This window comes from Electrona antarctica (assembly GCF_951216825.1).
Source record: "Electrona antarctica genome assembly, chromosome: 20".
Classification (NCBI taxonomy): Eukaryota; Metazoa; Chordata; class Actinopteri; order Myctophiformes; family Myctophidae; genus Electrona; species Electrona antarctica.
The window spans coordinates 13,728,433-13,752,171 of NC_136801.1; the positions used below are offsets into that span (position 1 = coordinate 13,728,433).

General features: G+C 44.0%; 1 protein-coding gene across 1 annotated transcript in view; it reads left to right on the plus strand.

Moving 5' to 3' along the window:
- gpr158a (G protein-coupled receptor 158a) overlaps positions 1 to 23,739 on the plus strand; it is a gene marked incomplete at both ends in the record, with an annotated part of 92,056 nt that overhangs the window by 23,528 nt on the left and 44,789 nt on the right. The window contains one exon of the mRNA XM_079489324.1: positions 22,230 to 22,332. Within this exon, the coding sequence (XP_079345450.1) occupies positions 22,230 to 22,332 (103 nt within the window). The remainder of the gene's footprint in view (positions 1 to 22,229; positions 22,333 to 23,739) is intronic.

The window sequence follows — 23,739 nt, forward strand, 5'->3', positions numbered from 1 at the left end:
GTTTGCTTGCCACTGGTTCCAACGTCCGGGTAGCTGACACAGTGCCCTGCCAGCCTCATCCTTCTCTCTCTGACTTTGTCTGTGACCTGTGGTATGTCCCCATAGAGGACCATATTTCTGATGTGGCCTGTCCATGTGACACCTGACTCCCTACTGACTCCACTGTGAGGGTCCATGGTACTGACTCCACTGTGAGGGTCCATACAGCAGTACTGACTCCACTGTGAGGCCCCATACAGCAGTACTGACTCCACTGTGAGGGTCCATGTCTCAGCCCCATACAGCAGTACTGACTCCACTGTGAGGGTCCATGTCTCAGCCCCATACAGCAGTACTGACTCCACTGTGAGGGTCCATGTCTCAGCCCCATACAGCAGTACTGACTCCACTGTGAGGGTCCATGTCTCAGCCCCATACAGCAGTACTGACTCCACTGTAGCTATGAACAGACGCAGGTCTTCTCCCATGTTTGATTTCCACACTCTCCTCATCCCATGCATCTCATTCATGGTCCTGTTCCGTTGAAGCAGTCTGAGATAAGTGTGTATATGTATACATGTCGTGCGATAAATTAAGTGTATAAATGAAGGCGAGTCAGAAGACCGACAATGATCTAGACATCACTTGTCTGTTAATCACTTCAGCCTTACTGTACATTCAGTACAGGTACTTGTATTGTTGTATGATTCAGAAGTTTCACAACATTTCGGAACAATTTCGCCTAAACCACACAGGTTTAAACTAGTAATTAAGCAAGCCTATAATGCACATGATTGATTAGCATCTTTCACTTTTGTTTATTAAAACTCTTCGAGTTTGCTCCCTCTGGGATTCCCCCTTTAACACGAGAATATGGCTGTGCATGGTGCATGAAGGTTGCAATCAATTAGCTTATTGCTGGAGAACAAGTGGCGACAGGGCCCAGAGGGGAGCAGAGCGTAGCCAGTGTGTGTGAAGGCAAGTGACTCATGAACCTGACGGATTACTGTACTTCAGCCCGTATACAACAGGTAGCTACCCTAAAGGCTGCGCTGCTCATGTAGATTCTCATGAAAGTCGTATACTGTAGTGCTTATTGTAACAAAGAAATAATTGCGGTGGTTCTCAAACATAACATGACATAACATGGTGTTGTCATTGCTTAAGCCCGAGAGTGTCACAATGCGAGGCAGTTGAGTTAGGACCCAAACGCAGACATAACAGTCAAGTCGAGACAGAGGAGCTCAAATGCAACCAGTTTATTACCAAAACTCAGGAACATACAGAACACTGCTGACTACAATAATGAACTGACAAAGAACTGAAAAAAAGAGGGGAGTATAAATACACAGGGAAAACAGGGCACAGGTGAACATAACAAATAATCAACACTGGGATAGGCTGGGGAACTAACAGGACAAGGTGAAAACACTAGCCTAATCATGGTGAGACAACACAGGCAACAAAAGCAACAGAGGAAACAAAGAGGCAAAACATACTACAAAATAACAGTACACAAGTGCAAAGGAAACTCCAACTGGAACTAAGACACATAACAAAAACATAGGAAAACAGTGAGGAAAAGCACCAACTAAGTACAGAAAGTGTCACGGACCGTGACAGAGAGGGAGAGTGGGTTTACTTTGCTGCTGGACTATGTCTGTGTCTCGTTGTCCAGCAACTGAAACTGATATGTCTGTCCATGTGTTAGTATGTTGATCAAGCCTCGGTTCAAAAGGTTGTCCAGTCCATCTGTTATCCCCCCCCCCCTTGTCTATGCTCTGTATCTGTCACTCTTTTTTTCGTAAACTGGATCACATGGGCTGCAGTTTTAGAATGAAGCAGGCTTTCCACCGCTGAGTCACCAGTGGTGACACGCGGTTAGCAATGGAGTTACATGGTTCTGTACATGCATCGTGAAAACAATGCAGCAAGACTGTAGTGTTTGGCGTGTTTGTTTTGTCCACCACCACAGCCCTTTGTGAATAAAGCCGAGTCGATCAGCAGTAGTATGTGGCACTTAGCGGCTCGCATCCCAGACAGGTTGCCCCCGTCTTTCGATTCCAAGTGCTCCCTCTACGCTCATTCAAAATAATGCTTACTGCATCTATATCTCCACCCACGACCCCCAGGTTGTTAGAACAAATACAGCAGGCTCTTTATGCAGCCTGGGGAATTTCCCCCTGCTGTTAAAAACATGGCATCACAGCAGTACAGAGGATTCCTGAATGGGACCCTTGTCGACCATAGTTTCACAACACAGCCGAGGCAAGCAAGCAAAGCCATGGCCCCCCTTAAACACGCTGATGTGTTTGAGACCAAATTGGGAGGTTTGAAGTGTCTAATTACTAATTAAGAGGCCAAGCCCGAAGTGCCTAATGGTTCCTTATTGTAATTGCCCTGATTTTTCTTCTTCTTTTATTTCTTCCGCCAAAAATCGCAGTTCTGGCTTAACTGTGCAGTCAAACAACTTTCTTGTTATGACTATAGGCTATGCAATACACACAATAAGCGGGTCTGTTTTGGTCTGTTTGGGGTACGAACAGCTGCAATACCGCTGGGCGACCTAAAGTGGCACTGTTGAGCAGCCTAAAAGGGCCATTCGCACTGAGCACTATAACTATTGCTAACTAACTGCAGCCAGCTAGATATTGTTCCTTATTATGGTATATTCCCTGGCACCTGCATTGCATAAGGATATTCATTTATATTGGGTACAGTGATCCTGCAATCTAATCCAAAACTACTGTAGCTGTGCTTATACAATACACTGAGATCAGAAATAAGTCAGTGTTTTGCAACAGATATTCAGCGCCGGGGCGGTCATTTTTTTAAAATTATTGTAACACGTGTTGCCATTATGTTCTTAATAAGGCAGATCAAAGCAAATCGGCTGATTTATTTGTTTTCCATGCAATTAAATTGAACAAATGGGGGTAGTCATTAATCTCACACATAAATTACAAATTATTAAAATATATCTGTATATTATAATCTGTGTACACAACACAAGACACCCAAGGCTGCACCCCTACTATACACAATCAGACAGACAATACAAAAAAGAACAAAATCAAAACGAACATACAGTACATGAGGCTGTTTTTCTGGTGTCTGAAAAATAATGACAATAATCTCATATTAAACAATAAACCAGAGGACATTCATCGCCTGGCCTCTTCATAGTCACTAAATGGCTGCAAAGTTTTATAAAAGACCTGTGCCCGTCGGGCACCAGCCTACTTGGGAACGATGACAATCGGGAATACATACCCCAGTATGCAATAGGCCTACCCGTTATATCCGTTGTCATAGTACCCATTTTAACCGTCTGTCTGTGTAAATCCTTGTGCAGAGAATGTCTGAAGAGTGCAAACTGACTGTGAAAAGTGGACTGACTACCTAATCAAATGGCAGGTGTGGGGAATACAACTGGGGTTGCTATGGCAATCAATGTGTTCAGACAGAGCGTGGAAATCGCACAGGTGTGGCGAATTAGATTTATTAGGTCCACTGGCAGAGCCTGACGAGAGCCTTTTCTGGCGGTTCTGGACAACTGTGTATCCGACTGACTCAAGGCCAGGCACTGCACTCCCTGTGGTGGTGTGGATGCGTGTGCCGAATTTGAAGTCGGTGGGGCAAACGGTTTTCGAGTTACGTGGATTACAGACGTACCGTACCGGTACATATACACACTACGTACACACGTAGTGTGTACATACGTACAGAGACGTGATGCATTTATTGTAAGATGACTCAATAGAACCCCATGATGTAAATCTAATTTTCTCCAATTTAACGTCTTGCATAACATCATTGATCTGCATATTGAATGTGGGAGGTTTTCCTGTCCAATACAATTAGTCTACGACGTGCAAGATGGTCAACAAATCCCACCACAGTAGTCGCGTTGGATTTAATGTAATTGTGAGTCTGTTATGTAAGAATCTAAAGAAGTGAGTTTGAGGCAGATTAAATGTCCTGCTCAATAACTCAAAGGAGGGGAATATACCATCAATGTAAAGATCTTAGCCTTGTAATGATCCATTCCAGCCAGGTCCATAATTGGAAAGAGCTTTCCACCACTGTGTACGTGTCCCGAAACAGTACACAGGCTCTCTAGTCCAGACTTTTGCAGGTATGTTGTGTTGTTTTGCTTGTCTGTTGTTGCATTTACAACCATCACACACATGAAAATAAAATGACCAAATGGAACAAGTCCAAAAAGGAATTAATGGAATGTTATAGTTTACAAATACTTAAATCAAATGAAAGGACACTGGCCCTTCGAATGTATCATTTGATCCTACTATTGGGACTTCGCAACAATGGGTGGTCAGACAAATGGGCAGTCCCAAATGTGTGCTTTTTCATAATAGTGGACATTTCATTTTTGGATTGTCCCAGACATTAAAACGGAAAGTGTCTGTGCTGTCATCTTACATTTTCGCGTTGGCTATTCAAAAATAGCAGATCTACAAGCTCACAGCATGTCACTTTGTGCAGCGCTGCAAGCTTTTACATCTGCTACAGTATACATTTTTGAAAAATCTTGAAAGTGTGAGAACTACTGATTCAGAAGACATCCGTAGAATCGGCCTCAGGTAGAAATGCTCACATATATAACCATATATTCACAAAGCTCCAAGGTGTGAGGGCTGCCAGCTGTAATGGGATGGGAAAATTAGATCACAGTGCCCGTCTGGCTTTGACTCTTGCGCCCGTCCTATGTCGGTAAGAGGCCTTTCCTTAACCACCATCTCGCTAATTGGCTTGCTGGATAACGCCGGGATTGTGCATTCACACCGAAAAGCTTTGAAGCCATGAACACGTGCTGCCCCCCGGGTGTACTCTCTCACATCCGCCCTGTCTTAGCAGCAGCAGCAGCAGCAACAATAGCAGTGCAGTGGTATAAAGTAACCAAGTACAGCATGTATACTCAAGTAGCCCTACATTTACATTTGTTTTACCTTCAGTATTTACAATTTTGAATACTTTTACTACTACTACTACTACTACTACTACTACTACAATAGCAGATCTACAATCTCACAATGAGTCTCAATGCCACATATTGTGAGCTTGTAGATTGGCTATTTATATTTATTTATTTTACTTGGGATATTCTGCGCAATGAGCTACTTGAACTTTTGGCACTTTAAGTATATTTTGATGCATTTTGAATATGGGACTTCTACTTGTAACTCTCAGTGTATATTATCTACATTGCAGTGTGATACTTTTACTTAAGTAAAACATCAGAGTACTTCTTCCATCACTGAACAATAGCAACAACAAAAAAAACACACACACACACACACACACACACACACACACACACACACACACACACACACACACACACACACACACACACACACACACACACACACACACACACACACACACACACACACACACACACACACACACACACACACACACACACACACACACACACACACACACACACACACACACACACACACACACACACACACACACACACACACACACACACACACACACAAGCAAGCAAACCGACCAAGCACAACAAGGAACAAATGTTGAGGAAGTATTTCTCAGAGGACCTATGATGGGGCTTGGTGATGCTGAACTGGGTGAGATGGGGCTTGGTGGTGCTGAACTGGGTGAGATGGGGCTTGGTGATGCTGAACTGGGTGAGATGGGGCTTGGTGATGCTGAACTGGGTGAGATGGGGCTTGGTGATGCTGAACTGGGTGAGATGGGGCTTGGTGATGCTGAACTGGGTGAGATGGGGCTTGGTGTGATGCTGAACTGGGTGAGATGAGGCTTGGTGTGATGCTGAACTGGGTGAGGTGGGGCTTGGTGTGATGCTGAACTGGGTGAGGTGGGGCTTGGTGTGATGCTGAACTGGGTGAGATGGGGCTTGGTGATGCTGAACTGGGTGAGATGGGGCTTGGTGTGATGCTGAACTGGGTGAGATGGGGCTTGGTGTGATGCTGAACTGGGTGAGATGGGGCTTGGTGTGATGCTGAACTGGGTGAGATGGGGCTTGGTGTGATGCTGAACTGGGTGAGATGGGGCTTGGTGATTCTGAACTGGGTGAGATGGGGCTTGGTGTGATGCTGAACTGGGTGAGATGGGGCTTGGTGATTCTGAACTGGGTGAGATGGGGCTTGGTGATGCTGAACTGGGTGAGTTGGGGCTTGGTGATTCTGAACTGGGTGAGATGGGGCTTGGTGATGCTGAACTGGGTGAGATGGGGCTTGGTGATGCTAAACTGGGTGAGATGGGGCTTGGTGTGATGCTGAACTGGGTGAGATGAGGCTGGGTGATGCTGAACTGGGTGAGATGGGGCTTGGTGTGATGCTGAACTGGGTGAGATGGGGCTTGGTGGTGCTGAACTGGGTGAGATGAGGCTTGGTGTGATGCTGAACTGGGTGAGATGGGGCTTGGTGTGATGCTGAACTGGGTGAGATGAGGCTTGGTGTGATGCTGAACTGGGTGAGATGAGGCTTGGTGTGATGCTGAACTGGGTGAGATGGGGCTTGGATTGATGCTGAACTGGGTGAGATGAGGCTTGGTGGTGCTGAACTGGGTGAGATGAGGCTTGGTGTGATGCTGAACTGGGTGAGATGGGGCTTGGTGGTGCTGAACTGGGTGAGATGGGGCTTGGTGATGCTGAACTGGGTGCGATGGGGCTTGGTGATGCTGAACTGGGTGAGATGGGGCTTGGTGATGCTGAACTGGGTGAGATGGGGCTTGGTGATGCTGAACTGGGTGAGATGAGGCTTGGTGATGCTGAACTGGGTGAGATGGGGCTTGGTGGTGCTGAACTGGGTGAGATGGGGCTTGGTGATGCTAAACTGGTGAGATGAGGCTTAGTGATGCTGAACTGGGTGAGTTGGGGCTTGGTGATGCTGAACTGGGTGAGATGGGGCTTGGTGTGATGCTAAACTGGGTGAGATGTATTCAAAGTATACTCAAGTAAAAGTACAAAAGTACCATCATAAAACTTTACTTAAAGTACTAAAAGTAAAAGTAGCCATACTACCGTGTCAAGTTCAAAATGTGTACAAAATCATTTGAAAATAGCTGATCTACAAGCTCACACTGCGCATTGTGAGCTTGTAGATCGGGATCGGCTATTTTCAAATGGCTGAAATATAGGGCTCAAGTGGTTAATGTATGTTTTCTAACACTAATGTTTTGTGACACAAAACTATTAGATTCCAAAAGCAAGAAATGCAATTGACTGATGAGCAGCACAACTGTGTGAGTTCAAGAGAGATGCAGCTGCTGTCCTGTCTGTTGTGTGTATGATCATGACAGTCCATTATAAAGCATTAGCCAATCGCAAACAGGAAGGCACATTGTGTATGTATGCTTTTAATGCTTTGTTTCCTAGTGCAAGGGACGGTTTGCTTGTTTTGTTTTATGTTTTTATATGGGGACTGCAGATGAGAATTATAGCATTTTTGCTGAATCCGGTGTATTTACATTGCATTTATGTAATGTCCATTAATATGCATTGTCCTGTCTAAATAAACAAATAAACTAAAGTAAAGGAATGAAGCCGTGGTAATAAAGCTCCTCGTCAGTGTCTACAGTACAATCATCCCCCAGCACTTCTTATTTGAACTCCTGAATTTGCTAGCCTAGCTGACCTCGAGGCAGTGGTTCTCAACCGGTGGTCTGGGGACCAGCAGTGGTCCTTGAGGGGGTTCCAGGTGGTCCCCTAGCAGCTAAATGATGGAGAGTTGATGTTTGGTTGTGCTCAGGTATTTATTGCTATCTGAAAATTGCAGATCTACAGGCTCACTTGTAGATATTTTCAAACTGTAAAATCTGCCATTACGGCGCCACCAAGGCCTGACAAAATACATTTTAGTCGACTAAATCAACTGTAGATTTAGTCGACTAAAATCTTATGATATTTAGTCGACTAAAATTAGAATTAAACTAAAATATGACTACAACTAAATGGAATTGTAGTCAAAAGACTATGACTAAATCAGAACAACACTAATGGTGTCAAAGGAGCGGCGAGTCGCCTGTTGTTGTCTCCACCAGGCCGAAGGCATGGGGAGAGAGTATGTTTTGCACTCCGTCCGTGTGTGTGTCCGTCCGTGTGTGTGTCCGTCCGTCCGTCCTTCCTTCCGTCCGTCTGTTACCAGCTAATCTCCGGCACCGTTAACCCGGTCGATGCCAAACTTTGCACACACACTCCCTGGATGCCAACGATGAACCTCTGCCCCACATTTTCCAGAACGGCCTGTTATAGCGCCACCATGAGGCAGCTTTTCACATGTTTTACCTAAAACTGCACCGATCTGCGTGAAACGTTGCATGCACACTCCCTAGAGGCCAAGGACAAACCTTTGACCTGCATTTTCCGCATCTGCCTTTTATAGCGCCACCAGGAGGCCGACTTTTGTAAAACACATTTTTTGATATTACTCCTCCAGATTCTGTCCAAAAATCTCACAAATCGTTACACAGTATCTCTATGGTCATGTGCTCAAGTCGGATCTGTCCAATATTTCATATTCCATCCGAATTGGCTATAATTGGCTTTCACAGTTTGCAAGATTGCCCCGTTTTGAACAAAAGCCTCAAATCATGAACGCAGCATGCAATTTACGTGACATCTTTCACACATTTTCTTACTAGGCTGAGGAACCCTTTTCACATTGGCCTGTTATAGCGCCACCAACAGGTTGATTTTTGCAAAACACATTTTTGGAACAAAATGCCTCAAATCATCCAATTGCCATTAAAGGCGTAGGACCCTTTTCCCTTTTCACATTGGCCTATTATAGTGCCACCAGGCACTCTGCATTTCCTCAACAAAATGAAGAAAATTGTTGCAAAAAACTAACAAACAAAAAAACATGTTTATATTACTTTATATTACCAAACATCTCACACAGTCCTATCCTCCTGGTGGAGACCTGTGCCCAGAAGGGCACTTTTTCTAGTTCAGTCTAGAATTGAAAGGACCAGAAGTGCCCTTTCCCCCGAGGAACTCAGGCTGTGCTCATCGGGGGTTAAAAGGTCTGTCATGTGGGAACGGGCTAGAGCAGGGGCCGTGCCTTCAAAGTCATCAATACAATCTCAAAATCAATTCTAAAACTAATGGGCAACTAATTGAGAGAGAGAGACACTAAAATTGGTGTAATGTTCTCTGCTCCTCTGGTCTTGTTTAAGAGCCTGGACTAATTGGAGATATGGGTAGATGGGTTTTTCTTTGTTTAGGCCAGAGTATTATTGCAGTATAGAGTCTGGACAGAGGAGATAAGTGTGGATGACATTGTATAGATTATAAAATACATTTCTCCCTCAAATATCACAGTCTAACATCACTGGCCATAGGCTTTACGGTATGTTAGCAGCTGTGTCAACAAGATTATGTTTTTTCTTTTTTCTTTTCTTTTTCTTTTTTGAGCCATCCAATAGTGTAAATCATATAGAGGTAATTTATCCATGATAGATATACACTATGTTGTTTAAATCATCTAATATATTAGAGGTTAATTATCCATAGATATACACTATGTTGTTTGCTTGTTCATAAATGCAATGTATGTTTTTTGGATAGTATAGTAAGTTGTTATTCAGACTGTTTGTCATTTTACTCGACAAAATGAACGCTGATAGGTGTAGATAGTAGATACTGCTCTTCAGGCCCTCCTATGTCCCCTGCCAGAAGGCTTCATGCATTCATTTCCTGTCTGTCTGTCTGTGTCTTTCTGTCCGTCCGTGTCTTTCTGTCCGTCCGTGTCTTTCTGTCCGTCCGTGTCTTTCTGTCCGTCCGTGTCTCTCTCTCTCTCTCTCTCTGCCCGCACTCACGTGCATGCACACATGTCTGCCAAAAGTTTGTGGTCTCTGGTGTGAGTCAGTCCATCTGACATCAACAACAGCGCCGGACATTTTCGTAAGGGAATAAACACATCACATCAAATCTTGTTTAGTTTGTCAATTGCATAAGCCGAGAGTGGTGCAGTTTATGAAGAGCAATATTGTGTGTGTGCGTGTGTGCATGTGTGCATGTGTGTGTGTGTGTGTGTGTGTGTGTGTGTGTGAGTCTGTGTAGTATGAGGATGTGCATGTTTATTTGCACTGGTCCTAGAGGCCTGGTGCTTTACTGTTTAGCTTCCCCACCCCAAGGCCATGGTGTTTATCTCACTGGCGCTGTGGCGTTTGGTCTTTGGATGGAACTCAAGCCGTGGCCCACTGGCCATGCTGGCCTGGCTGGCTGGACTGGCTGGCTGGCTGACTGCATGGCTGGCTGGCTGGCTGGCTGACTGACTGCATGGCTAGCTGGCTGCCTGCATGGCTGACTGCATGGCTGGTTGGCTGGCTGTTTTTTGTAAAAAAAATTGTCAGGGCTTTTGTTTTGTGAATGATGTGAATGTTAACACTCAGAGAGCCATAACCCGCAGTGCCGCGGGTTAGAATAATTACACATTGAACGCCAAACCCGCGGCGCCACGGTTTGTATCAAAATCGACCGGCAGAAGCAAAACACATGCATCTAGTTAGTGCTGCCCAGGTTGCTAGGCAATGCCTTCGTCCCTCCCGGCACAAGACGGAATGCGTGCGCATCCAATAGGAATCCACTTACTGTGATTTCTGCCTGTTTTCTCAGAAAAATACTCTCGCGGCCGACATATTACCGTTTCTGGCGAAAGATAAACAACATGGCCAGCTGCTAAGACTACAATGTGCTTTAAAGATAAACAGCATCACCAGCTGCTAAGACTACAACGTGCTTTAAAGATAAACTTTTATCTGGGTACTTTGTGTGTGTGTCTGAGTATGTGAGCTGAGGGCTTATTATTTGCCACTTTTGTCACGTTATTACGTGTTTATTTTTATGCAGCTAATGAGGCTAAAACGCAGTGTGAAGAATTGTGGGAAAGCTGCGAGGTTTAGCAGACCATACAGCATCAGTTTTTTTCCACTCCTTGAAAAAACAACAAACAGGCTTACCGTTTTATTTCCCTAGTGTCTTCATGCACAGCCCAACAATAGGCATGCACGCACGCACACACACACACACGCACGCACGCATGCACACACACACTGTGAAACAGAAGCGGAGAAAGATTAAGACATGGCTATTGGCTAAACACTATTGCTTGGAGGCTACTAATTAACCCATTAACACCTAAGGCCGATTATACAAATGCCTTCTAAATCAGTAGTTCTCACACTTTTTGTGCCCAAATTGATATGTATTTGGCCACGGACCCCTGTTGGTGGTGCTATAACAGGCCAATGTGAAAAGGGTGGGATATATTCCTCAGCCTAGTAGGAAAGTCTGTGAAAGATTTCACGTAAATTGCACGCGTCGTTCATGATTTGAGGCTTTTTGTTCAAAACGGGCCAATCCTGCAAACTTTGAAAGCCAATGTTAGCCAATTACGATGTCTTGAGAGATAGTGTGTATTGTGTAACGATTTGCGGCTGAATTTTCATTTTGTTTCACTTCAGAACATATCTTTTTTAATGGGCGTGGCTAGTGATTCAGGGCTGGAGCCAGGCAAAATTAACTATGCAATTTTGAGGTACTTTTACTTGACTTGAGTACAGTATTTCCATTGTTCAATACACTCCACTACACATATCTGAGGCAAATATTGTATTTTTTACTACTCTGCATTTATTTAACATTTCGAAAAATGTGAGTACTTTTACATTGTTACATTAAGTACATTTTGATGGCATTTTGTACTTTTACTGAAGTAAACATTTCAACAATTACCTTATATTGCCAAATAGTAGTATATTGCCAAATAATTGTTACATTCCCTCATAAGTCTAGGGGTTATTAAAGGATGCAACAAGGCTGGCAAGTGAACTGTCGTTTATTCACAGTGCTTCGATAAGGTTTTTATACACAATAGACAGAAGGTATGCAATACAATAATAGTATGAATATATATATAATATAGGAACATATATATATATCGCTATCCTTCTATCTAGACAACCTGTACGGACTAATAACGGTAGTTTCTGGGTTTCCAACCAACTTAAATATAGGGGCTGAGCCCTCTCGAGCTAAGTCGAGTTACAAGGTTTGAATTACGTATTGTTTAAATTATATACAATGCAACCAAAAGGCTGTATGGGGCAAATCAGGGAAACAAACAAAAAGGACTATACCTATTCTGAACGCAAAATGAACCCTCTATCTAAGCCTAACATTACTATTACATGTTATTATGCAAAATAGATTCGGACCCTGGGCGTTTATAATGAACCGAACGCCAAAGAGGCCGTTCTTTGCAGTAGGCTGTTATTTATTTTTGCACCGGCCAGCACAGGGCCATTATTTGGTTACAATTACTGTCGAGCATGTTTTTTAGTGCAAATTTAAAAGGTATATGATAAACATACATAGCAGGCAAAGTCTTTGTCTTTTTTATTTAATATTGAGAATAGGGGAGCTTATAGGCAGCTCCTGCTGCTTAATTGATTTGACCCAGATTCGAGCAAACAAACTGGCATGATGTAATTACTAATTAGTGATTTGGTAGCATAACTGTGTAAAATTCCAATATTATATTATATACATTTTAAAAGTCATATAGCCTACTCTTTATATATTTTTTCAAAGGTTCTTTCAAGGTTTGGCCTTATAGATAAAAAAATACATGTGCTCAGTTTTGTAATGAATACATTTTCAACTACCACGAGCACTTGGAATTATAACAATCGGTTGAGGATTGCCTGAGTATGGAACGAGTTCAATCTCAACTTTTTGTGTTGTGCTGAGGAGTGTGTTTTACCTATACTTGTGAGGAGCTCTGCTTGAATTCATGGTGAGTGACGCTGGCGCACGCCACGCACCAAACATGGAAGATATGCAAGCTCATAACGCGCTGTCGATGCAACACTTGGAGCTTGTAGATACACGGATGACAATAAACATTTCACAGAATATATACCACTTTGAATTAAAACAATTGGTTGTGCATAGGCTGAGTATATGGCACATATGAAACTAGATTTATTTTGGGGATGTGGAGGACTTTGTTGTTGCGCTATTGTGAGGCCACGGTGAGTGGCGCGCGGAGATCTGCAAACTCAACACTTATAATAATATAAATGAGGCTGACTATTGCAAATAACGGCCCATGGGCAGTTATATGGACGAGGCGGTGATTACGCAAAATGGTGTCAGAACCTGGGCCGTTATTAGGTAGTGGGCGGCTATTTGAGTAAGGGCTGTTATTTGGAAATATACGGGTACTTTTACTTGTAACGGAGTATATCTATTTTGTGGCATCACTGCTTTTACTTAAAACATGCATGTGAGTACTTCTCACGACCCTGGCAATGATTATACAGTATATTGCATAACCTTTACGATTATCAAGCGTCTAATTGTATGTATACAGACCTATTGGGGGAAGTCGTTATAGTCGGCGTGTTGGACTGGAATACTGCCAGCTTATTTCAAAGGGAGGAAGGGTGGTCATTAAGGGCCTATAATTAGTTGCTGACGCTAGTTCCTGGTTTCCTGGGTAGGTGGAAAACATTGCTTGACCGCCGAATCAATTACCACTTTTTATTCCCCTATACCTCTGAGTCACAGAGAGGTGAAAGGATAAGAATGGGCTCTATGTGCACGGAATACACTCTTCATACTTTCGGGACGTTTCTCTACTTCCTTCACATTCAGGTGTTACCAAATACCAATGATACTAATTAAGACATGTTCCATTTATTATGCAGTGGTTCTCAAACCTTTTAATTTCAAGGACCCCATAACTCTGAGTGTACACATGGAACCAAATGGACCCTTACGGGTGAGTGTACTTAAATGGAACCAAATTTGTACACTCTCAAAGTTACACACACGTACAGGGCCATTTGGAACCCACTCATGGACACTTTGAGACCCACTGGTGTAGCAGAGTGTTACCTTTGAAGGAAGTAGGCAAGGGACCCAAGTTCGTTCCAAAATGGCATGTGTGCATAGAGCCCATCGAGCGAAGTCTGACATCACTGCCGCTAGAGGGCGCTATTATCTCCCCTGGGTCCTGGGCCACGGCGTATCATTTTTTTGGTATTGGAAATCCCCTTGGAAGAATCTTAGATCATGTCATATGAGACACTGTGTGTTCCAGAAATAAACAAATCACGCTGGCAATTTTACTCACGTTAAAATAGAAAAGTAATCGACCGAATAATCACTAAGAAGATCATGAATACAGTTCTATCCCTTTTAGCCAAGCCAGAGAGACTCACTTAGTTGCTGCGTTGCTACGAGAGTGAGGTCTAGCCAACACCAACTCGGGATTCCTGGATCGCTGCCCTCCACAAATTCCTATCCAAGAGACTCACTAATAGATATAGGGGCAGATGATGAGAGCTGTGTCTATTTCCTTGCGGCTTGGCTGCCATATACTGTGTAGGTGCTCAGTTTCAGTGGTGGGAAAAGTACTCAAATGTTTTACTTAAGTCAAAGTATCAATACTGCAATGTAGAAATACTCCGTAAGTCCGTAATTAAAAAAATACTTTAAAATGGCCAAATTTTACAATTAGTTTAGTTACTGCGAGAGTGAGGTCTAGCCAACACCAACTCGGGACTCCTGGATCGCTGCCCTCCCACAATTTCCTATCCAACATTTTACAATAGGGCTTGTAATAATAATCTAAATCTATGAAGTAACTAATTGCATGACGCACTCCAACAAAAAGTCGCACGCACGCACGCACGCACGCATGCACGCACGCACGTGTTGTCGCCATGGTAATTTGCATGTCAGAGAGATTGACAGCTGCTACAGCTGGAGTGCATGCATGCATGCAAACGGTAAATGGTGCATTTATATAGCGCCTTTATCCAAGGCGCTTTACAGAGATTGTGCATTACATTCACCCATTCACTCACACATTCACACACCGATGCCGGGGGAAACCATGCAAGGCACCAAACCTGCACTTCGGGAGCAATTAGGGGTTCAGTGTCTTGCTCAAGGACATTTCGACACTAACTCTGGGGGAGCCCGGGTTCGAACCTTTCGGTTTCGATCCGGTCACTCTACCCCTGAGCCACTGCCGCCCTTTTTTTTTCTCCCTGGAAATAAAAATGTCTCCGAGGCTACTGCCGCTCCAACAACAATGAATCTGGTGATGCTGAAAAGTGGTAACCACCACCATGGGGAAAACCTATACAGTATGATATAGCACTTGCTCTTTCCCCTCTCTGTCTCTTTAAATGGCCCTAACTCTCAACTCAACTCAACTCAACTTTATTTATAGAGCACATTTCAAACAACCACAGCTGCCACAAAGTGCTGTACAGTGCATAGGTAATAAAAACAGTAGCTAGAAACACAGTATACAATGACAACACACAGAACAAGAAAAACTGGGGGGGGGGTCAGCACAGGGTCAGTGGTCTCATGCTATGTTAAAAGCCAAAGAATAAAAGTGTGTTTTAAGAGAGGTTTTAAAAATGGCCAAAGAAGGGGCTTTCCTAATCTGCAGGGGAAGGTCGTTCCAGAGCTTGGGGGCCGCGACCGAAAAAGCTCTGTCCCCTCTAAGCTTCCGCTTCGCCCTCGGAACCTCCAGCAGCATCTGGTCAGCTGACCTGAGGGAGCGGGCAGGAGAGTAGGGGTGGAGGAGCTCAGAGAGGTATGGAGGGGCGAGACCACTTAATGATTTAAAGGTAAAAAGCAGAACCTTGAACTGGATTCTAAAGTGCACGGGCAGCCAGTGGAGAGAGGCGAGAATGGGAGTTATATGCTCTCTCTTGCGCGTGCCAGTTAGAAGACGGGCAGCAGCATTCTGTATTAACTGGAGGCGTGCAAGGGAAGATTGACTGGCTCCAAGATAGAGGGCGTTACAGTAATCCAGCCGAGAAGTAATAAATGCATGGATTACTGTCTCAAAGTGCTGTGTGGTTAAAAAGGGTTTTACTTTGGCCAGCTGTCTCAAGTGAAAAAAGCTAGACTTCACCACTGAACTAATTTGGCGATCTAACTTAAACTCGTTGTCCATTTTAAAGCCCAGGTTGGAGACTGTTGGCTTCACAAACTGAGCCAGGGGGCCTAGATCAAATGGAGGGGGGTTACAAGAACCATTTGGGGCAAACACCACCACCTCAGTTTTCTTTTCGTTAAAGCTTAGAAAGCTTAGGGCCATCCAGGCTTTAATGTCGTCCAGGCAAGAGAGAAGAGCTTTAGGAGCAGCGTCTTTCTTCTTCAGGGGGACGTAGATCTGGCTGTCATCAGCATAAAAATGGAATGAAATGCCATGTTTCCTGAGGATGGACCCTAGCGGCAGGAGATATAAAGAGAAGAGCATCGGAGCTAAAATTGAGCCCTGTGGAACACCATAGGACAACGGAGCCGGGGAGGATTCTGAGCCAGCGGCGCTGACAGACATGGTTCTGCCTGTCAGGTAGGACCTGAACCACCCTAACGCAGTGGCACAGATACCCACTAGGTGCTGCAAACGCCAGAGCAGGACGTTGTGGTCTACTGTGTCAAATGCAGCCGTCAGGTCCAACAGGACGAGAATGACATAGTCGCCCGCATCGTTAGCTAGGAGAATGTCATTAAATACCCTTACTAGGGCGGACTCGGTACTATGCCGGGTTTTAAAGCCAGACTGGAAGACCTCAGGGATATTATGCTCCTCTAGAAAAGACTGGAGCTGGGCATAGACAACCTTCTCTAATATCTTAGAGATAAACGGCAGTTTCGATATGGGCCGGAAATGAGCCAACACAGTGGGGTCGAGGCCTGGCTTCTTAAGCAGTGGTTGCACTACAGCATGTTTAAAACATGTGGGAACAAGACCAGAAGAGAGACTGCCATTTATAATTTCTAGTACCATGTGTGCTATGCTGGGGAAAACCTCTTTGAAGAGGCGGGCCGGGATGACGTCGTGAGGTGAACTCTGTCCTCCCCTCCCCCCATGTGACTGGCACAATGAATGGCTCATAATCACCCATCCATACATCCATAATTGATGAAGATGACAGTAATAGATGGCCTGAAATGGATATCATAAGGGAATTCATAACAGGCTCTGCTTTATGTATCACATCCTGCTGCCACTATAAGATTCGTTTTGTTTCAACATCATCATATTTCCATGTGTTGTTATTAGAGATGTCCCGATACTGTATCGGTATCGGCCCTTATTTGTCATATCGGGGAGTATCGGTATCTGCGAATATGCCAGTCTAACCACCGATCCGACACAGGGGTAAGGGACACTATGGCGGGTAAATAAAATTATGCAGTTATGCAAAAAGGGAATGTGCAACGTTGCGTTGTTGTTTGCACTGGCCCAGTGCGTTAGCGAACTCACTAACACACTTTTTTGAATAATGTTTAGTTTAAAATGCTGCAACACTTAAAATATAGAACATGACGGTAATATCATATATCATATCGATATCACAATATTTGGCATAAATACAGAGATATGACATTTTATCCATGTAGTGTGAACGTAGCCATACCGTTGCGTGACGGGCTTTTAGCCCCATGCCAATAAAAAGAGATTCATTTTATGGCCCATTGAAATGACGGTAGTTCCTGCCTGTGCTGCCAACGGAGATCACGCATACATGCTGTGACTGATGGCAGGTATAGATGGGAGGCAGGCTGTTCCGTCTGGGGTTGCTTCTCCTGTTCAACACATAGTCCTCACTCAGCCAACCCCCATCCTGCATCAATCACTGCATGCATTGCAGGCACAGACACACACACACACACACAACAAGCGTCCATAGTCTTGTTCACGTGCGTGAGCATATGCTATACTAGTATGTACAGTATGTATGTCCTGTTAGTTACCTGTATATGCATGCCGTTCAGACCGCAAATCCCAAGCTCTCTCACACACACACACACACACACACACACACACACACACACACACACACACACACACACACACACACACACACACACACACACACACACACACACACACACACACACACACACACACACACACACACACACACACACACACACACACACACACACACACACACACACCTGCACTTGCTTGCTTTCATGCATCCATCTGTCTCAATTAAAAGTGGCAGAGTAGGAGTATAGGTCCAGCTCCCCCCCCCCACACACACACACCATTGACACAAACATGGTCTATCAGAGATGACATGACATGCATGATGCAAATTACAACACTAGACAGACAAACAGCAGATGGATCAGCTGCACTCCCACGCACGCACGCACGCACGCGCGTGCACACACACACACACCAGCGTTGCCAGATTTTGCGAGAGAAGTCTAAGCTTGGCATCAACGCCCATATGAGTTTCAGGAAAGCCACTAAACCAAATAAATCAAAGAATTAAAATCCAAATTGTTCCATTTCAATTTCATATCTGTGAATTTCTGCACTCACTTTGATCCATTTGGATGTAAGTTTCATCCCGTTCCTCAGATGATATTAGACTTCTTTCATTGATCTGTTCCAAACATGAGCAAACATTTCCCCCTACTCACACTGGGCTGTCTTTATCTGTCATTGCGTCTCTGGTGAGTGAGCGTGCTTCCTGTGAGCCTGCACAGCCTTTCAAAATAAAAGCATTTCGTCTCAGGGTCTGTTACACTTGGGGCCGTCACCCAGGCAGATGCGTGCACGCAACCTCACCCTTTAGAGCGAGATCGCTTCTCGCCCCAGGTCGTCTTACTGGTTATTATTATTATTGTCTTCTACCCTCACAAAAAACATGCAGTAATCCTGGTGTCTAAACTACCTCGCCCTGGCCAGCCGGGGCGCCTGTGAGTGGAGAGTGGTTTGACCTTCACACTTTTTTTTTCAAGCAACGTTAAGTTGTTAGTGGTTTTAAAAGAAGCATTTCGCGGTTTCCTCAACCCTTTGTACAAAGCTGAGAGGGAAGGCATAGATGGAGCAATTTGTAACTATAATTACTTACTAATAGTCAAGCGTATTATTGTTACTATTTCCATGGCCATGTACTTTTGTCTACTTTCTACTCTACACTTTCTATATTGAAGTGATTGCTCACTCAGAGACAGTGGCAAGAATTGAGCAGTTGAGACGAATAACCATCCAAAGTTCCAAACTATGTAATGTATATAAATCATGGATAAGTGGTCAGGACAAAAAGGCCTTTTCGGGGAGGGGTCAGAATAAATTGGTTATTCGTCTCAATTGTCATATTGACGTCATCCACCGGCCATTGTAATATCTAAAAAACAGATTGCAAGTCATAGGCAAGTCAAGGGAACCCCTTTTGGTGTTTTAAGCATATGTTATACTTTTAGCTATTGAAAAATAGCAGATCTACAAGCTCATGCATATTTACATGTCGATTTCATGTCGAATTGACCCGCCCCGCATGGCAACACAGGTAATGACGTAGCGTTTGGTGCGCTGCATCAAAACGAATCCGACTAGGTGCAACCATGCAGACTATTGCCAGTGTACTTTTTATTATTGCATTTGTATTACTATGAATTCATTAGAAAATGTATATTTATTATAATCACAAAGAACATGAAAAGAACACATTATATATATTTTAAACCTGTAAAACATTAAAATAATGGTGGGGTAGGGTTCTGGACTGGGGGGGCACCAAGTCTATCTGGGGGGGGCATTGCCCCCTAGTGCACCCTAGTGCCCCCCCCCCCCCCCCCATGGCGACGGCGCTGTGTCTTAACCGTATTTTGTTGTTCTCTCGCTGGGTGCAGAAAAAACCCGACTACGAGTATCACAGCGCTGGCTGTCGGCCATTGAAAAACCTTGTTTTGACCAGAACCGACATTCATTGCGCCGATTTGGAGATAAAGGCCATTGAAAGCAGGTCATAGAGTGCAAGTGGATGCGCGAGCATCTTAAAATGGCGCCGTCCAGTGTCACACTTTACACTGTGACGCTAACGGGAGAGCGCTCTCGACTCGATCGGATCAAAACATGGATTAAAGAATATAAAGTCTTCTTCCGTCATACGGTCTGGAGAACGGAAGATCATGAGTAAAATATAAATCGAAATCATCTAAGCATATAGGCCTATAGCTTAAATGCTGCTTAGCTGAAATTACTCGGATTGTAGTTCCATTGTGGAATAGTTGTCTAATATGCGAGACTAGGAAGGAACAAATGCTATCGGTACGTCTCTACACTGTGGTATGGCAGAGTTTAGGATTTTGACTATGCAGGAGTAATCTGAGTTCCCAGAAGTTTTATTTTTCGCCACTAGGGGGGCGAGAAAATGCAGGAGTAACTTTCTTTTCTCCTTCTTGTTTTTTTTTGGACAAAAGGTGTATTTTGGGGGGCGCTGAGTGTTCCCACTAAGGAAAGTAGACTTTCAACATCTTAAAACCATCTTTATTTTGGTGAGTAGCGAAAGTGTATTTAGAGTTTTTTTTTACTAAAGACGATCGACTGCGGCCGCTGCGCTATACCGTTGTGAGGGTAAAGGATTGAAAGTACCATAGCGTTAACGATAACTCCTTGTAACGCTATATGGACCAGAGCTAATTGTGCGAAGCAAGGAGCCGAGAGTTCAGTGGGACCAGTAGTCCCGACTCCCTTCGTCAATGATTCATGACCTCTGCTGTCACACACAATCACTCACCACTGGAGGGCTGCTGCAGTCAGTGGTGTGTGCGTGTGTGTATAAAAGAATCTGTCTGAATAACATGGTTGCCGACTTGTAACCTGGTAATTACCTTGAGCTCCGGAAAGGCATAGGAAAACTCTCCATTCTTTGACTTGACGTCACAGGTTGGCCACAGGAAGTCCACAGTCCACATGGGAGTCACACTGTTATCGGACACTGTTTTTTCTTTTTGTCTGGGTGACCTGCTCTATGTGTTTTCGAATGCAGACGGACAGACAGGACCTTGAGAAATGGACAGAAATAGCTGCTCCTTCCACTCCAGACACGTGGAAATGTACAGAGGCAGACTGTTGTGATGACGTGGGTTGGAGAGATTACTCATGCTTTATTTGTTAGGCTGCCACCATATAATAGGCAGCAGATCTCACAACCATCCAGTGGTGGAAAAAGTACTCAATTTTTTTTACTTTAAGTACAAAAATTTGATGGTATCAACATTTACTAAAAGTAGGGTACCAAAATAATGTATAAAAAAAGACAAGCTCACAATGCATCATGATGCGACGCAAAGGCTGAAGTGGTTAACGTACTGTATATTTTGTAATAATAATCAAAATCTTCAAAGTAACTAGCAACTAGTTTTCAAAAGAATGTAGTGGAGTACAAGTACAATATTTGGATCTGAGATGTAAGTTACTAGTACCTCAAAATTGTACTTAAGTAGGCTACAGTAGCCTACTTAACTTTTAATTTGTATGTAATAAAACAAAACGAAACAGACCCAGAAAAGCTGGAGTATGTTGGTGGATTCATTCATAACTCATCACCAACTACATATTGTATAACATCGTGTTGTTTGACGGTGCTATCATCAGCAGAGCCGGATTTACCTTGCTGAGGGCCCCCGGGCTGGAGCAAATTTGAGGGCCCCCCTTGGGGCGCGCGGCGGAGCCGATTTGGGCTATTTTGTTTTCATTTTGGGGTACCCAGGCCCCTAAAAAGAGAGGCAGGCAGGCAGAAGCTATCAATGGTTTAACCATAATACAACTAAATACAATAACAATACACACATTTCACTTGAATTGGATTTCACTTTACAATTTTATAATTAATTAGCCCCCGGGCTTCAGCCCACCCTAGCCCAGCGGTAAGTCCGGCTCTGATCATCAGTGTTGTGTTCATTAATTTGTTTTTCCAGACATTTATCCACTTAAACCCTCAATCCTTAGATGACCCTTTGCTCTGTATGCACTTGTAGATCTGCTATTTTTGGCCAATGTTACCCTCAGACTAGGGATGCTATGGTTTGGCTTGTGTGGTGAATGTGGAAAAAAGAGAAAGAAAAGAATCCAATCAGACAAAGATTTGGAGTCCCCTCTGTAGTAACTCTGATGACCCCCCTACTGGTCCAGGGCGGGACCCCTTGTTGAGTCCCCTCTGTAGTAATTCTGATGACCCCCTACTGGTCCAGGACCCCCTGTTGAAGACCGCCCTGGAAAAAAAAGAAAAGGATTTGCAGGTTCAAGCCACAAACTGTTGAAAGCTTTGAGAGGTCTTTGACAGTTACTTTGTGAAAAATATGCATTTTGAAGTCTATTCAAGTAACACTAATTATCTTTGTATAGCTGATGTGCCTTTTATAACTCTTCTCTTCGCAGTGCTTGCCGATCCGGGGCCACGGGTTCGTCTTGGACAAGTACAAGTGCCACTGCAAGAAAGGGTTCTATCACCCCAATAGAGTAGCTGTCAACGGCTTCACACGTAAGTCAATCTGACCAGTCAATCACCTGTTTCACACCTGCCACCCATCCTGAAAATTGAAATTGTGCTCTCTGGTATTTTCTTGGGATCCCTATCCCTATACAGTCTACAGAGATAATGTAATTTATTGTCTCCACCAGGCCGAAGGCATGGGGAGAGAGTATGTTTTGCACTCCGTCCGTGTGTGTGTGTGCGTGTGTCCGTCCGTCCTTCCTTCCTTCCGTCCGTCTGTTACCAGCTAATCTCCGGCACCGCTGGCCCAATCCATGCCAAACTTTGCACACACACTCCCTGGATGCCAACGATGAACCTCTGCCCCAAATATTCCTCAACGACCTGTTATAGCGCCACCATCAGGCCGATTTAGGCAAAACACATTTCTGTAGATTACTCGTACACATTTTATCCATACATCACACAATTCGGTATACACTATCTCCATAGTCATGTGATCAACACGGATCTGCACCATTTCCCATCTTCCATCCTGATTGGCTAAGATTGGCTTCCAAAGCTCACATGATTGGTCCGTTTTGAACAAAATGCCACAAATCCCAAACGCAGTGTGCAATTTCCGTGAAATTATGCACGCACATTTCCACTAGGCCGAGGATGACATGCCACTCATTTTTTTCCAAATCAGCCTCACGGTGGCACTATAACAGAGCAATTCCTGTTTTTACCTATAACTGCATCGATCTGTATACAACTTATGTATGCGCACTCCCTAGAGGCCATGGAAAAACATTTTCCCTGCATCCCTCCACATCTGCCGGTTATAGCGCCACCATGAGGCCGATTTCTGGAAAACACATTGTTTATGTTAGTCGCACAGATTTCATCCAAATCTCACGCAAATCGGTACACAAGTCATGTGATCAAGACGAGTCTGTTGGATTTCTCAGATTCTACACTGATTGGCTAAGAAAAAAAAGAAAAAGAAAAAACATGTTTATATTACTCCTAAACATTTTGCCTATCCTATCCTCCTGGTGGAGACATGTGCCCAGAAGGGCACTTTTTCTAGTTCCTGGTGACTTTACTCTGGCATGCATGAGCCTAGGAGCTCTTTTCTGTTTATCTATTATGTTTTTCGGCCCCCCTCCTATAACACAAACACAGCATTGTGTTTGAGGGCCCTCCTATGCAAAGCTTTGTGTGTAGGTGTTTTTGAGCATGTGTTTGTAGCACGTGTTTGTGTTTGTAGCACGGAATGTGATGATTTGATTGGCTGATGTATGATGAGGATGTATGGTAATACATACTTCTCCTTCTCCTGGTAATAAGTACGCCCCTCACACATAATGGAAGGAGATTGGAAGGAGATTGAAGGCATATATAATTTGCATTAATAATATAAGCACATGCTGTTTGGTGACACCGAGTTAACCACCCTATTCTCTGCAC